Here is a 17151-nt window from a genome sequence, read left to right on the forward strand (position 1 = left end):
ACATTTACTGGCGGAAATACAAGAAAGGTAATGCAACAAAATTCAGTTAATTAACATAATCTATTATTAAATAAACTGAATCAATGTGAATTCAATTTTGTTTAATTTTGCAAAATAAAAAAAAACTAAAGATACAGCCTACACAATAAGCGATATAAACCAGAGCTAACAAATATATTTTATATATCATTGCTGGTTATATGTCATTCCAAAAATAAATAATTCGTTCCCACAAGAAACTTATCTCTTTCTCTAAATACAATGTTGTTCACTCTAGATAATATTTCGTTTCTCAAGCTATAATGTCGTTCCCTCAAAATAATATGTGGTGCCAACAAAATACTTTTTTGTTCCCACAAGAAATACATCTTGTTCACTCAAGTTATTACGCAACTATATACCTATTTGGTGGAAACTACATAGTATCTTGAGGAAACAACTTAATATATAGATGGATGACATAGTATATTCAGGAAATAATATATTGTGGGAATAGCAAAGTCCTGAAAGGAAAAATATAATAATATATATCTTATCATGCGTTAAAGTGATTAATATCGCATATATTCAACGATCGTGAAAATGATCAAATTCGCATATCCTAAAGTGTGCAAAAGTTCTCCGTCATCGGCAAGATGTAAAAAAAAATATGTCCAATACTGGAGACATCAAATACTTTAGTACATGTATTATCATTTAAAAAAATGAAACGACATGGATTTCTGTTCATTTGATAGTAAGGCAGTTTCGATCTTGCCATATTTGAAAATTTTATGTATCAGTCCATATATAATTTAGCCAATTGTTAAGTGGTTTATGCTACATATAAAAAAACACCAACGAATAGATTTTTTTTACGTTTACACACATAGTACTTTTACATATCATTTCTGTATTCAGTATTCTATTAACTCCCACTAAAATCAACAAAAACAAACCCAATCAAGGACGTTAACTCATGCAAAATGTCAATTTCATGTACAATGTACAATCTATATAATATTTTTTTTTTAAAAGCGCAACAACCAAATGAAAACAAAACTAAGACTGATGTTGCGAACAAGATAAATGGATTTATTAGAGTTAAGCTTTGAACCAGACCTAAGAGAACTATAGAATGTGTACTTGTTGGTTTTTCTATCAGTCTTAACAGTATGAACTGAACAAGTGTGATGCAAGAATGATGCTTAGTCACGCATAAGATAGGTCATATTTATGTTTAATCGATTTGAACACAAGTAGTTTCGTTTTTACATCTCCAGAAAACCATTGATAAATGAAACAATATTTGTTTTTACGTAAACGAAAAGTAGCACTTCTAATTTTGGAGATTTGGTACATCGCATCTACCTCAAAGAACTTGAGATAAAAGATACTACAGACACTGTCAGCCTCATATCTTGATCTACACTTAAAAGTCGATGGTAAAAAAAACTATTGACCAACCTTTACAACAAACGTGATGACTTTTCATTCAGAACAGTCAATTTTCCTTTCATCTGTGGCAACATCCCTTCAAAATCTGCGTATGGGGTGTTCATACCACAACTCATACGTTATGCCAGAGCTTGCCGAAACTACGCAGACTTTTTGTAGCAAATTCTAACAAATAGGCTTCTGGAACAGGGTTATGTTGCAACAAGGTTGAAGTCATCCCTACAGACGTTTTATGGTTGTCATCATGAGCTCGTGGATCGTTACGGTGTATTCATCTGCGTCATGAAAACTGATTTGTTCAACATGTCATAATTTTCTTTCCTCGTTTAACTACACCGGACTTGACTTTTTATGAGCAACTCGGTGGTAGTTTCTAGAAAAGCATAGAACGCTTACCCTACCGGTGCAACTGGTCCATGCTCCCAGTTTTTAGTGGAGTCCGAGTTGCTCATTTGCTTTTGTTACTTTGCATGTACTATTTTAGTTACTTTATGTTCTTTGTCGTGTTCGTTTTCCATGGCTGCTTTAGCACAAAATATGAAGTTGTACCACCCTTTATAGGATGTACAAAATACATTTACAATACGGGAAAAGTAATGTAATAAATTCTGTTAATTTACATTATGTATTGTTGACTAAAATTAAGGAACTAAAGTGAATTTAATTTAATTTTATTTTATTTCGCAAAATAAAAAAATATAAAACAATATCCTACACAGTAACCGATATGATATAAACCAGAGCTTACAAATATATATAATATATGATATGTCGTAATAATTCGTTCCCACAAGATACTTATCTCTTTCTCTCAATAAAATGTTGTTCCCTCAAGATAATATGTCGTTCTCTCAATATAAAATGTCCTTCCCTCGAGATATTATGTGGTGTCAACAAATTGTTTTTTCATTCCCACAAGAAATACATCTTATTCACTCAAGGTTGTACGCAACTGTATACCTATTTTGTGGAAACGACATAATATATTGATGGAATGACATAGAATTTTGAGGGAATAACATAATGTCTTGAGTGAACAACACAATACATTGATGTAATGACTAAGTATCTTTAAAAGAACAACATAATATATTGAGGAAATAACAACGTTCTTAAGGAATAACATAATAATATATAACTTATCATGTGTTAATACATATTTTTGTTGATTAAGTATTCTACAAATAACTTATATGTATAACTAAACTTGAGCAAAACACACTCGTATAAAAAATTGGTTTAAAAAAAAGAAACAAATATAATGTGTGGTATTATAAATCAACAAATTTGCAAAAAACCGATACTGCAAAAAAAAAAAATAAATAAATAAATAAAAAGATAAGGATATTGGTGAGTAATTACAAAACGAGCACAGTATTGCATTATTCTTGGAAGCATTATTATCATTAAGAAAAGTGATATTGTCAATGGAATAAGTATTGTTCTTATAGATGAAAATACACAGACCACAAAAATTTAGCCATATTAAAATGAAACTGCTTTAATGTTTCCATGTATCAATCAAAACAAAAGAACAAAAAAATCTGAACAAGTACACGCAAAGCTTATTTATTTGAGTGATTTTATATGTAAGCTAAACACATATAAATATGAAAACACCCACAACCTGTTGTTTGGGTCAGAGACAAAAAGAAACAAACAACGACTGACGTACAGATCAACGACTGACGTACAGATCAACTGAGATTTCATTATTGTTGTTTTGCTTTAGAAAATTTTCATTGAACTTGGCAAATTATTTTCAGATATTCATATTTTTATGAATCAATTCCTTGATGTCATAGTAATTTTTTGTCGAAGTAAATAATAATTCGAGATGAAAAAAGTTCGAATACCAAAATAGAACAAAACAAAACAAAATCAAACAAAACAAAACACAAAACAAAAAGCAAAACGAGACTAAACAAGAAAAAAAACTTAAGTTAAGAAAACAAACCGGAAAAAAAAGAAACACATTTAAAATATTATTCTTTTCTCGAACGCTAACCGGTTAACGTGAATATTTTGAACAGTGTACACTTAAATGTACAGTTGTACCATTCAAATTGAACTATTTAATTTTGATTATTTGATTAACACAAGACATTTCGAGCTTTTATATTCTCACAACTTAACTAAATGCGCAATGCAATTGATTGTCTTAAGCTTACTATCTGTTACCCTAACTTGTGCTGTTAGAGTTTAAACAGATTATTAAGAAAGGTTGATTATCATCTTATATATTCAGCTAACTGGTATAAGTAGTTTGTTTGGTTTTTTTTTTATTGTCAGCAAATGTTTAATTGATGACTTTAATTGGCATACTATAAACTTTTGCAAAACACTTTCTGAATCAGGTGTCGATCCCAATTCATATGTCTTGTATACAATATACAATAGGCTGTGTTCCGTTCACAGTGCATTTATACCATTGTCTTTCACTAGCAAAATCAGTTTACCGTTACAAATATATATACTGAGTTATTAGGCAGAATGATGTTCTTTACTTTAAAACCATAAACACTGTGGTAACGAATTTCCGTAACCATTAAATGGATTTCGCCCATGTATTTTTACCTCGGTAGGTGGCGCTTCGGTACTTTCAGTTATTTGCTTCGGAACGCCTCGGTACTCTTTAGAAAGCTGTGGCCAGTGGAGATGCGGTGAACACAATTATTCCAGTGAATAAAATTCCCCAGTATTGCTGTGTGCCCGCCTGCACTAATTCTGGTGGCCACAGATTCCCCTTTAAACGACCTGACATAGTTTTGAAGTGGAGGATAGCAATTAAACGGACAGATCCCAAGACAAAGGGCCTTTGGAACCCGTCTCAGTTTGACGTTGTTTGTAAACAACATTTCGACTCGTCGGATTACTTACCTTCGTTATTAGGTTAGATATGTTACCGATACACTAGTTTGTATTTGAAACTGTATATTGAAGGTATTTTCTTGAGAAACATGTTATCTGAACTGTCCGTATGGTTATCAAACTTGGGGAAAAACAACATTAGATAATAGAGGGGTTATGAAGTCATGAACATTGTGTACCAGGAAGTTGAAATATTTTGGTAATGTGAACAAATTCCATAAATATCACAGTGTTTTATTATCTCAACTCCTTGTAGTATACAAAATGTAGTGTGAATCCTTGCATAGGGATTGCTAAATTATTTAAAGAATGGGTAGAGTCATGAGTGCCAAATATACTACACACACATGTACTCACTACTATAAGCCTTTTAAAGTGCACATGGGTGCGGGAAGGAGAGGCAGTGATCCCAATGTCATGAGAAATATTAGGCCTTAAAATGTTCCATATATATTTACCTAAATTGATATCCAGTTCAGTGTCTTGACTTCATTAATTTTTTAAATATGTATTTTTATATGGTACTATTTTGTTCAAATAGGACATTTTTTAGGTATGGGACTGGGATTGTGCAATAATTAGTTTTCTTACACCTAAAGCCCTGTACCTTCTAATTTTATTTGGTTTATTAAATTTCATAGAGATTCTTTATTGTCCATAGAAATGGGCACACGGTGGGGTGGGGGGGGGGGGCATTATACATAACCAGACATTGCAATAAAAGGAACAATATTTCACAATACATAAATATATATATCAAGTTTGACCAACATGAACAAAAATATATAGTGCAATGACTTCACATCCCTTCTTTTCTAATGATCCAAACAATATTTACTGTTAAAACTACCATTTAATTAATATACACGTACATGATGACATGTATATTATGTTTGTTCTGATTTTAAATGTTTTCTTCAAATGTTATTTAGGGAATGACCATTTAACTAATTGGACTGGTTCTTGTATTTTAGACAAATTTTTGTATCTTAAACGTTTAAAAATATTTCTACTTTATTTTTGGATAAAAACAAAATGGAAGAGACTTTCTCTCATACTTGTAGGATTACTACATGTTACATGACTTGAAAAAAATGTTATGTATACTTAAAAAGAATGATGTTTTGTTGCAGTAAATCTCAAAGCTAAAAAATCTCGCCCTAATTCTGTAAGTAAAAAGAAAAAAAGCCCTCCTCATGTTAAATGGTCAACCCATTTTGTATGGTTTATCAAAAAGTGATGCAAAAATTATTCATTGTTTACATACAGTTCTAGTTGTATGTACAACATTTGTATATGTTATAAATACATGTAATTGTTTACATTGCACATGCATGACATATTCATACATGTACATGTATGGGCATGATGTAGACCACTATGTACTAAGTATAGATTTATAATACTGAATAAATAAAATGACCCAATACACTTATACTTGGTATAAAAGGTAAACATTTTCTTGTGCATTAATGCAACTTGTAGGTGATGCAGAAAAAGACAAACAGATTTGATATGAACACAAAGTATATAAAAATGTTTGAAATCTATGTGCATAATATTTGTACATTTTAGATTTTAAATGCATCACTTGTTGATCAAATGATTTCAATGCATGATTTTTGACTTTGTTTGCTTTGTGGTTTCTTGTTGTTTCTTTCAGTTTTATGGCGAAAAAAGAGGAATGTGTAAGATATCTACGATTATTTTGACAACAAGCCTTACATGCAAGGGAAGAAAATTACAGAATGAGGATTAAATAAATGGATTTGTATCAAACTATTTAAATATGAGAAAAAATAATATATAATGTTATAGTATAAATTTTTAAGTATGTAAGGGACTAAGTGGTTCTAAATTTTATTTTGATTTCATATACTTTCATGAAATTTGTATAACACATATGTCAGAGGAAATTGCTGTCTAGTGTTTATGTGACTTTTGAATATAAGAATGGCTACTTTGTGAGGTGTTAGAAGCCATTCATATGAGTATTGTAACATTCAGACATTGATTCAGGGGCCCATGTGTGCTCAAATCGCCTTTTTCAATTTAGTAGACTGTAAGAACATGTGTGTGTTCTATCTGCTATTAAGTAAAGTTTTGTTGAAATTATTTTCACTCATGGTTATTGTTGTTAGTGTAGCTCAAAGACATATATATATATATATATATATACACCATTGCTAGTGTTGGGGAATCGGAAATATTTCATAATCGATCATCGGAAATATTCGGAAGATCACAATCGATTATTAATCAATTATAAAATTGGACAGTACTTTTTATGGAAATGATTGAATTTAATTAAAAAATTAACATAGTTTTTAGCAATTTTTGCATAAAAAATTAAAAATCCCTAAATTTGCTTATTTTCTGATTAATCGATTATTGATTTTATAATGGATTAGTAACATCTGCAGCCCATTTCGATTAGATCTTCCGATTAATCGTTACATCACTAACCATTGCATTGAATTTACATGAATAGTGATCAGGAACATCCCTTCTCTCAAACACCAAATTTCTAGTTTTGACTAATTATTTAAAGTATTTTGCTCATAAGCCATTTTTCATATTTTACAGGGGAGCGTCCAAGGTTAAAACCTGATGCTGTTCCTTCTATTTTCAATTTTCAACCCAAAGTGGAAGAAGAAAGTCCAAGATGCAAACGCATTAGGCGTAGGAAGGAGTTGAGGGAAGAGAATGATACCTTTCCAGATATCACTGATGTGCAGTCCTGTGTCACGGTGGGAGACACTAGTAGTAGTGCAGTATCAGATACATATAGTACACCATATTTGGCTGAACCAATATATTCAACAAAAGGAACCCAATGTGACACTAGTATGAATGCCATTCTTTCTATTGAAATCTTTGTTAATAATCCCAAAATGGTTAATTATTACACCGGTTTTAGGGATTATTCACAGTTTATGTTCTTTTTTTATTGTCTAGGACCAAGTGTGAATGAGTTAAATGGTCAATGTACCCTGTTAGATCCAAAAGAACAATTATTTATGGTACTTATGAAATTAAGGCGTGCTAAAGAGGATATAGAACTAGCTATGTTCTTTGACGTATCAGAATCTACTGTCTCTAGAACCATCACAACTTGGATCAACTTTATGTATTTTCAGTTAAAGGAATTAAATATTTGGCCATCTAAAGAAATTGTCGATCTATATATGCCTTTAGATTTTTCAAAAAAGTTTCCCAACACTAGAGTTATATTAGATGCAACTGAAGTGCCATTACAGAAGCCATCAGAAGTAAATGCCCAAAGTATTACTTGGTCTTCATATAAACATAAAAATACACTAAAAACTATGGTAGGCATAACACCTAGAGGATGTGTCAGTTATATTTCAGACTCTTATGGAGGTTCTGCCAGTGATAGACAGATTATTGAGAATTCTGAATTGCTGAAGCCCACAAATAGCATGTTCAAGAAGGGAGACAGTATCATGGCAGACAGGGGCATAATGGTGCAAGATCTTTTTGCGGCCCAAGATGTACAGGTCAACACACCAACTATGTTAAAAGGCAAGTCACAGCTTGACCAGGAGGAGATTATTCATGATAGGAGAGTGGCCTCAAAAAGAATACATGTGGAAAGAGTGATTGGTCTAAACAAGGGTTATAGGATTCTAACCAACACGCTACCTATTAGCAAGTTACCATATGGATCTAGAATTGTATATGTATGCCTTGCTATATGTAATTTTAGAAACAGTATTGTTGACAAATATGCATGAGGTCATATAAAAAAAAATGTTTGTGTTTCTGGTCTCCCTACCTACCATAGTTTTTTGTTCCAACCCTAGCCTTTTTATTGTAGTTTTAGCTTATGTACTATTAAAATCAAGGTAAAAAAATCTGTCAAAGACACAAAGACTTGGATTTTGTTAAACAGGACGTAGAAGTCTGACAGACCTGAATATGGGTCTCACCATAAGGGATACCCACCTGAGGCTGCATGCAAAATTTCAGAAGCCTATGATCAGTAGTTTCTGAGAAATCTGTTGAATTTTTTTTCCCAACCCGCCCATCATTCACCATACTACATGTATAATCTATTTTTACACCTTGAAATTCAGGTAAAGAAAAAAATAATAATCTATCTACCTATCCTATTTTTACAAACCACGTAACCAGAAACACACATTTTTATATCTGGCCTAAAGTTGAATTTTCAATTGTCAGTAAGTTTATCCACTGTTTATTGTAAACATGAATACTCATAAACTATTTGTTTAACTAAGGAACGATCTCTATTTTTGAACATGTTTTAAACAGGCTTGACATAATATGGTGTTTCCGGTAGCATTGTACACAATTGTTAAAGTTTTTTCTCCAGTTGGTTTACCATAAAGAACTTGGATTAGGTCAATGATATATGATATGTAGATACATTAGGATATAAATATATTTCATTTTAGGGCCGTTTTGAATGTAGACCCTCACATCCATAGTATGTTGACTTTCAGATTTTGCATCATGTTCAACCTTTAAGGTTTTTTTCCTTCTGTGTGTTTATCATCAAGAACTTGTGCTAGGTCAATGATATTTGCTAAAAAGATACCTTAGGATATAAATACTTTACTTTTGGCCACGTTTTTATTGTAAGCCCTTGCAGTCACTGTCTGGTGACGTTGACATTTTTCATGATATTCAACGTTAAATTTTTTTTACTATCTAGTAATTGTGCTAGGTAAATGGTACATGGTAAGATGATATTGCTTTCTTATTTTTGGTTTGTTTCATTGTATGCACTTTCAGTCAAGGTTTGTTGACTTTGACAATGTCCCACACACCGCAAGGGGAGACAGCTCTATGGTTTAACAGTTAATTCAACTTCAGTACATGTCTAAGTCCTTTATTTTTTGACAAACTAACAAAAGTTAATCTAAATTTATTTTTATATGATTATCATTGTAATTGTTCATTGACAATGTATGCATGTACCTAAATCTGTGTTGCAATGATTACAAAGAGTTTGCCACAAAGGGTTTGAAGTGCTTTGTGTAAAATAGTTCTAGTTTTGGTATTAGGGACCCAATGCAATATTCTGCATCTAAATCAATTCTCTGCACAAATAAGTCTTTGAATGTGTAGACAACAAAATAGCAAGAGGTCTTTTCACATATAAATAGTTGGCCTTGAATTTGATAGTAATAATTGCTGGTTGGTTTCAGAACAATGTTACCATTTTTGTCATATGTAAGAAAGTTAAAATTCTTCCCAGGCTGTACATTACCATCCCGACCAGAATACGGGCATTTGATTTCCACCAATGCGTCTTCACCAACTAGAGCATCAGGTGAAGCACCAAGAAAAGGCTTAGATTTACAAACAAAGAATCCACACTTTCTGGTTTTAACATCCAATTTGTTTTCAAAACACTTGATGGCCTTCCCTTCGTAGTTTTTGCCATGTGCTATAGCACTATTATATAACTTTGATTTTCCCTGTAGAAGGCTCTTGCAAAGTTTATTTATATTTCGTCTAGGTGTTATTTTGCATATCTCCCCAAATCGAGATGCTGTTAACCTCCAGGCCTCTCTGTTCATACCAGCTTTTTGAAGCACTCTGGGTTCTTGTTGACTTTTCAATTATTTTGATGTCATCTTCGTTAACCTAAAATGTAGAAAATGATTAAAACATAACTGTAGTATATCTTATCCCCTTTCAGCTCTAAATTTACAGTATGGTTAATAATAGCATTTTTTTACATTTTTGCTTTGGGAATTTTTTACCGTTGGCGATAGAGAAAATCTTCTGCTTGAAGAAATGATCAGTATGTTGAGATCTACCAGCATGCAAATGTTCAAGAAAATCAGTCTACCGATGTCAGAGTTATTGCCCTTAAATTACGATTTTTTGCAAATTTGCTGTTTCAACGGCCTTATTCTGGAAAAAAAAAGATATAATTAGTAAGTATAAATTGAACCTGGATGCAAATTTTCATAAAAACTGTTGAATTTTGTTAAAGTTATGACCCTATTTTAAGTATTTTTGACAACTTTTGCTGTTTACAATGCATTATACGTGTAGTAACCAGTGATTAGGATTACAAAATTTCAAATGTCCCATTAAAATTTAGAAAATATACCTGATTCGCTGTATCAATCCAGTGCTCTGTGAATGGCATCTCTGTATAGGCATGATCAATGGCAGCAGTCTGTATAAGTGATAACATTATCATTGTATTTTATGCATATATTAAGTGTTAAAAGTCAGTAAGAGTTTATTTGTAGCAGATAATGCATAATATGCAATGCAAAAATTAAGATGACACACCAAAAAACCAAATATTTTTTATAATTATTAGACATTAAAGATTGTGCTAAAACAGCTAATTATGATATTTTATTTAGCTTATAATAATTAAATTTACAGAGATGATTCAGTATTTAAGTTATCGGAAAATGTTCTATTAAAACTTTTTAAGCATTTTAAATGTTGCATTTTGACCAAATTGATTTACTTTTGTACTAAAAAAAATCAAAATCAAAGTTATTTCAGTATTTACTAAAAACATGTTTTAAGTATTTACTTGAATATCAGCCTTGTCTATCAAATATCGAAATGACAAATCTTCCGATGTTGTAGAACAATAATTGATTATCTGATTCCGAACAAAGTCAGGATATCCTGGCATGTTTCTGTACTTTGCTGGTCGAGGATCTTCTAAGGAATCTTCTGACTTTTTTCTTTTCGTAGGAATATCTTGAGCCTTTACAGGAACTCCTACATATTTTAAAATATATTGACATGTAGGTCACAGATTTTAATTAGACAAAGTAAGACAAAATCTTGATTCAAAGGTCAATGGTTATATTTAAATAATTTAATTTGGTTTAAAATAAGTGATTTGGTTGGCTGATCACTAGAAAAGAAACACAGTTTATACAGTTTATAACTAATGTAACTCGTAAATTGCTTTCATCCCTCCATCTTGTTCTGAGAAAATAGTCCACATTTTTACACTAACAAAACATGTTACAAAATAATTTTAAAGAATGAAATTAAATTATAAGGAATGTATATAATTTGAACAGATTATACAGATATAACCTGGTTAGGGAAAGTTTATGCATAACATAGACCGCTTCTAGTTCTACTCTGTGTAAACTGTCCCAAACCAAGTTATACTGGTATAATCTGTTCAAATATTAAATACATTCCTTAAATAAACTCCTTTTTATGTGCACCTGCCCACACAAATATGTGGCCAATACCAGAGATGCAGATTATTGTTTTCTGTCAGACATTGGGTCCTTAAATTTGCAGGACCTAAAAAAATTTGCCAGACCTTTCAACATGTATAATTCTAACTTTTCTAAAACTTTGCCAGACTGAGGTCCTGTACAACAGTTTCACTTGCCGAACCTGCTGAAATTTTGCCATTTGTCTGACAGGTCTGACGATTAGCTGCATCTCTGCAATACATATTGGGTAATCATTATCTGGTAAGATTCTCAGTTAAGATCCATATCTGGGATACTAGAAAGGTGGAATGGTCTTGTAAGAGGAGGGCACACTTCTTTACAAGTTGAATCACCTTGCACCTTGACCTACATTTTCTGATTCAGAGACTTTAAGTTCCCAGTTAAGGTTCATATCTGGGATTCTAGACATATTATAGCACTCTTACTTCACATACATGTACCAGTGTGCCATCCATTAATGTCTCATAGACACAATTTTAGTTTTTAGTTTTGAAATGAAAATACCTTGATAAATAGATTTAGGCTGGTGGAAAGTTTGCAGATTCTCGGTGCAAGACTTGCTGATCCTTATATTGCCTGTCTCTATAAACTCCTCCACCATCATGAGCACTGCAGCAAGATGCTTGCAGGTCCCATGAGGTCCTTTCCCTCCAGCACACTCACAATGTGTGTTGATAGGATCATCTGTCTTTTTATCTAATTTCAGTTTGTAGTTGTATGAAGCCTAAAACATTCATTAAACTTCCATAAATCATAAGGTGTAAAATTTAACCCCTTTACAGACATGCATCTGTATTTTTATCAAACCCATATTCAATACTCACATACCAAGTTTCTGTTTTACAAAATGTATATGACATTTGAATTTGTCTAGACTCCCAAGGCCCTGTACACTAAAATAATGATAACTGTTTGATTTTATTGATACAAGTTACAAGTATGTGAATTAACTTTAAATAAGACTAAAAATAAAAAAAGGAATATTTCATGATTTATAAGATATTTTTTTATCTGCCAGGCCTTGTGAGTTTCGTCCCTTTTAAATTGACTTTTTACTCTAAAATCAATGCATAATAATTTTGGAATGAAGTTGTGTGACTGGGACTCATCAGTAGACATTCACACATCTTTCAGTGAGAGATTACCTTGTTCCTGTATCTAGCACCGACAATTCCTGTAAAAAAAACATTGTCATCTTTCATAAGTATGGATGCTGCTTGTACCCGATTTCCAAGAAACATGCTCTTCCCATTCTCTAAAGCTTTAATATCTCCATTGAACTGATTATCACCTAAAAAGAGATATGAAATATCAACATAGATATCAATTTCTTGTCATGAAATATCAACATAATTTTAAATAAATGAGAAACTGTTGGAATAAAGACATGTATCATGAGTCAATAAGCAGCCCTAAAAATATGTTCATGTATATTAATGGGGGAAAAAGAATATGGAGTGGATGTACATGTGACAAAAGAAATTTGGAAAAATCTGTTTTATCAGTGACAGGGCTTGTATTCCTGTCTACATCTTGATGTCGCCTGAGATCAGTGGAATGAAAATATAAAATCAAGAATCTTCTTGACACAAAGTTGCACTATAATTTGCTGATATATGCAATAAGTTTAAAAATAAATATGTAGGACAAAAGGCATTTTACAGATTGATTTTTAGCCATTTGAAGTACATCAATAAAACAACAATGCAAGTTCTAGAGCCGATGTCTTTTTATATGCACAATAAGTTGATAAAGCCACCGTCAAATAGTGGTGGATATAAATCTGATATGGACACATGCTATTCTATAAATAAAGTACTTTCTGATTTGTTGAGAGGTTAACCTGCTATTCTATAAATAAAGTACTGTCTGATTTGTTCAGAGGTTAACTTTGGCAAAAGAACTTTGTGATTTGTCTGTAATTGTTGGTATCCGGTAAGTGGCCAATCAACAGAAAGTGGTGTCAGTACATTTTGAAGAGAGGGTTTCTGAAGTCTTCATTTCTGTCATAGCTTTCAAGTCTGAAATGAATGAATGAATTGAAACTGCATCATATTTGTTTTTCTATTGTGTCTAAAAAACTTTATTTTATTTAAAATGAATTCCATTTTATTACAAAAAAATATTACTTATAAGGTCCAAGACCTTACTCCTAGCACTCCATTGTGCTAATCAATGTGTAGTTTCTTTTATTGAAAGGAACATGTCGTATAAAAGAGGGGGTCAAGGAATGTCCCATTAACAGCACAACAGTTAAATCATTTTTAATACCAATAACAGATAAGATATAAAATTCAAAACTAGTGATAACACTTAAAATGTTTAGTCAATAACAGCTTAAACACAGGGTCAATAACAGCTATATTTACCCCAGTAATACAATATAAACAGTTAATACCCTTGCCCCCTCATATGATAAAAATATACGACATATACTATAAGTTTTCTTTAGGGGTCCCATAACCTATGACATCACTATTACACACCTAACCCTAACCGTCAATGGTGTGGGAACCTTAAAGTAAATGAAGGCCAAAATACTGTAGATTTAACAGATGGGGGATTATTTATGAACGAGGTAGGTGTTGTTCGTAAGTATAATATTTCCAATAAATTAATATGTTTCTTATGTTTAGAAAGTTATCGCCTATATCGCCAAAGTGGTCATTGTTTGGTAAATTATTTGCCCGGAATGATGTTATCAACATTATCAATGTGATGCACTTGAAAAATGAAGGTCAAAAAAGGGGTGTCTTTCATTTGTGAAAACCAAGAATTTTGCCATTGGAAAGAGAAAATATTTAGATGTCACATAAATTCGAAGTTACCTCTCAATCAAGTCTGCCTTCTTCCCCCGTACTATTGCTCCCTTCGCCGACAACGCATCTTTCAAACGGTCGACTGTCCAGGTCAAGTAGCGACTATACTCGGCGTCACATAAATAACATACTGTTAAAATTTGAATAAAAATATTTTCTACGACTTTATTGACACCAACCGTCGTTTAAATTGTCTTAAATGACTTGCTCATTCGTTTAGCCAAACAGCTTCTCAAAAACAAGTCGCTTATTAGCTTAAATCATGCGTAACAAATCCTTACGGGAAAATCCCATACTAATATCCGCCATGTTGGTTTTTACGGGACGATTTGTTTACAAACGAAGTGCGTAAGTTCCCGTCGAACTCCGGTGACAATCGTCTGCTTGATCAACTTCTCGGTATTATACGTTGTTCGCGTAAAATAAATCCGAGATATCCGAAATAACGCCGAATTGCATTCTGGGTTCTTCGGTTTTTGGACAAACCATTTTAACGTAAACAACATCTCCTAGCAACCCGATCACTGTAAACATGGCCGACTTTTTACAATGTAAATATTGCCACCTAGAATTAAAATCTGACCGGAATTTAACGATTCAATGTTTAGGGAGAAGCCGTTTGGCTAAACGAATGAGCAAGTCATTTAAGACAATTTAAACGACGGTAGGTGTCAATAAAGTCGTAGAAAATATTTTTATTCAAATTTTAACAGTATGTTATTTATGTGACGCCGACTATAGTTGCCATTGTTTTCATTGACAACAGCCCGGATGTAAAAATCATCACTGAAAGTACCGAAGCGCAACCTGGTGTAAATAACGTGAATGCAAGCCATTAGTATTAGGTGTCGACTAAGAATGTTTACTATACAAAGTAGTTATATGACAAACTAAGCAAAATTATGCTGAAAGAGTAATCAGGGGAACCAAGATTTGAGCGAAAATTAAACAAAAATATATTCCAAGCTAGACAAGGAAAGCGGGCATACAACATAGAACATGAAATAACCAAAGTAACACGTACAAAAAACAGAAGTTCATGAGCAACCCGGACTCCAATACAAAACGGGAAATGGACTGGTGCAGTAAGCGTCTCCTGCTTTTATATAGAAACACTGACCAAGTTGCTCATAAAATGTCACATCCGGGGTAGACAAAAGAGAAAAGGAAACAAATCGGTTTTCATGGTGCAGATGGATACATCATAACGAAGCACGAGTTTGATCACGATGTCATAATTGTCAAAATATGATTGCTTTCAAACTTTCTTTTCAAATAACAACCTGGTGATCATTTATTTTTAAAACTATCACATTATGACATTTTCCAAGATACCAAACCCATTAATTTACAGCACGAGAACGCGTTCTGCTTAGTCTTAACGGCGAATAGGGAGGTGCCATGAGGATCAGGGTTGTATGGTATAAATTTGAGGACCATTTTGTCATTGTACACCAGAAATCATGCCATGCGTCGCTTGATAACTTCTTTCAAACATCAAAAACAGATGTCTCTAGAAAAAGATTTATCTTTCGATAAATATGTGAAAGCTAAAGTTCACAAAAATTCAAATTGATGTTCAATATATATTGATTCATAATTTACGAGCACTACTAGATTTAATATCAGTTCTAAATACAATTTATATTAGAAGCGAAAAATCTGTTATACACTACACGAATGAACTCTCACCAGCAGTATTAGAACTAAATACACAGGAAGGTCTATACCCAAGAATAAATTGTATATAGAAATAGTCAAAACTGAAATACTAAATTAGAAAGCCACATCTAGTACCATTTCTGTGCATTTATATAATATGAATATCACTTGTAAATAACAGTATATGTAAGAATAATGCAAATTCAATGATATGTGATACATCCCCAAAAAAGGCTACTTATTTCTTATGTTTGTTGTTGTTACGTCGCTTTATAGATCTTTATGGTGATTTGTATTATCATTCATTCCGATCTGTCTGCTCTTAGGAGATATCCATATGGAAAATCCCATAGTTTTTATTGCATTTTAGTATCATTTACAGAGTTGTCTTCGCTAATTTTGAATTCTACAGTTCATTCTATATTATTTTTATCTCTAATGAACACAAGTTATGTGAAAAGCCACATGTTTCTTCCTGTTTATTATGACATTTAAAACGAAATATAAACAAAATATAAAAATATGTAGGCTTTCCAACCGTAAATCACATTTTGCATGATTCTTATGTTGAGTGCTGCTTTAATTGTTTGTGTTGTTCGTTAACAAATATGAGCGTACAACCTCAACCACCTTCCCCCAAGTAATCCATAAACATGGTGGGTATGGTCAACAACTACTAACGACAGTCGTAATGAACCAACCAGCTGCAATGGGAAACCATCTTACAATTGGCAATATTCATGGAACAAGGCAGTAGACGTCTGCAAAGTTTGACTGCTTTTCGTATATTGGATCTTGTATGCTTTAGAACCTATTAAGCATCAGATTAACATCGCATTTGTTTTTTTTTTTTTGTTTTTTGTTTTGTTTTTTTATATTTTTTTGTTGTTTGTTTTTTGTTTGTTTTTTTATTATATATATTGTATTTGTTTTGTGTGTGTGTGTGTGTGTATGTTTTCTTGAAAATAAACATGTCTTTACATATTCATTTTAATTTTTATAATTTAAATCTTAAATATCTGATTCGTTGTCGACCACCGGGCAAAGCGAATGTCCTTGGGTAGTACCGGGCAAAGCGAATGTCCCTGGGTAGTACCTTTCTAATTGCTCCTTTATGTCAGCATTTT

At 32.3% G+C, this 17151-nt stretch overlaps 1 protein-coding gene and 1 pseudogene across 2 annotated transcripts; one reads left to right on the top strand and one right to left on the bottom strand.

Annotated features, from left to right (window-relative positions):
* Positions 1-3274: 3274 nt before the first annotated feature.
* On the top strand, positions 3275-9435 carry LOC148614336 (uncharacterized). Its single transcript, XM_088590444.1, has 3 exons — positions 3275-3283; positions 4077-4329; positions 6895-9435. The coding sequence occupies exons 1-3, from the start codon at positions 3275-3277 to the stop codon at positions 8064-8066; spliced, it is 1434 nt and encodes a 477-aa protein (XP_088446570.1). The 3' UTR covers positions 8067-9435.
* LOC148614337 (uncharacterized) lies at positions 9297-15082 on the bottom strand (annotated as a pseudogene). The gene is made up of 6 exons (XR_015923643.1): positions 14372-15082; positions 12689-12834; positions 12048-12267; positions 10868-11061; positions 10424-10492; positions 9297-9948 (listed from the first exon to the last, which is right to left on the bottom strand). The product of XR_015923643.1 is annotated as an uncharacterized LOC148614337 (transcript).
* Between the last annotated feature and the right edge of the window lie 2069 nt (positions 15083-17151).

Source organism: Perna viridis, chromosome 6 (genome assembly GCF_037379345.1).
Source record: "Perna viridis isolate PV_CMFRI_1.1 ecotype Kerala chromosome 6, ASM3737934v1, whole genome shotgun sequence".
NCBI lineage: Eukaryota > Metazoa > Mollusca > Bivalvia > Mytilida > Mytilidae > Perna > Perna viridis.

What these genes read in the sequence shown, in the direction of transcription:
- LOC148614336 (XM_088590444.1), top strand. An exon ending in TTACTTACCTTCGTTATTAG is followed by an intron (nt 4,330 to 6,894) that starts GTTAGATATGTT and finishes CATATTTTACAG; the next exon opens with GGGAGCGTCCAAGGTTAAAA.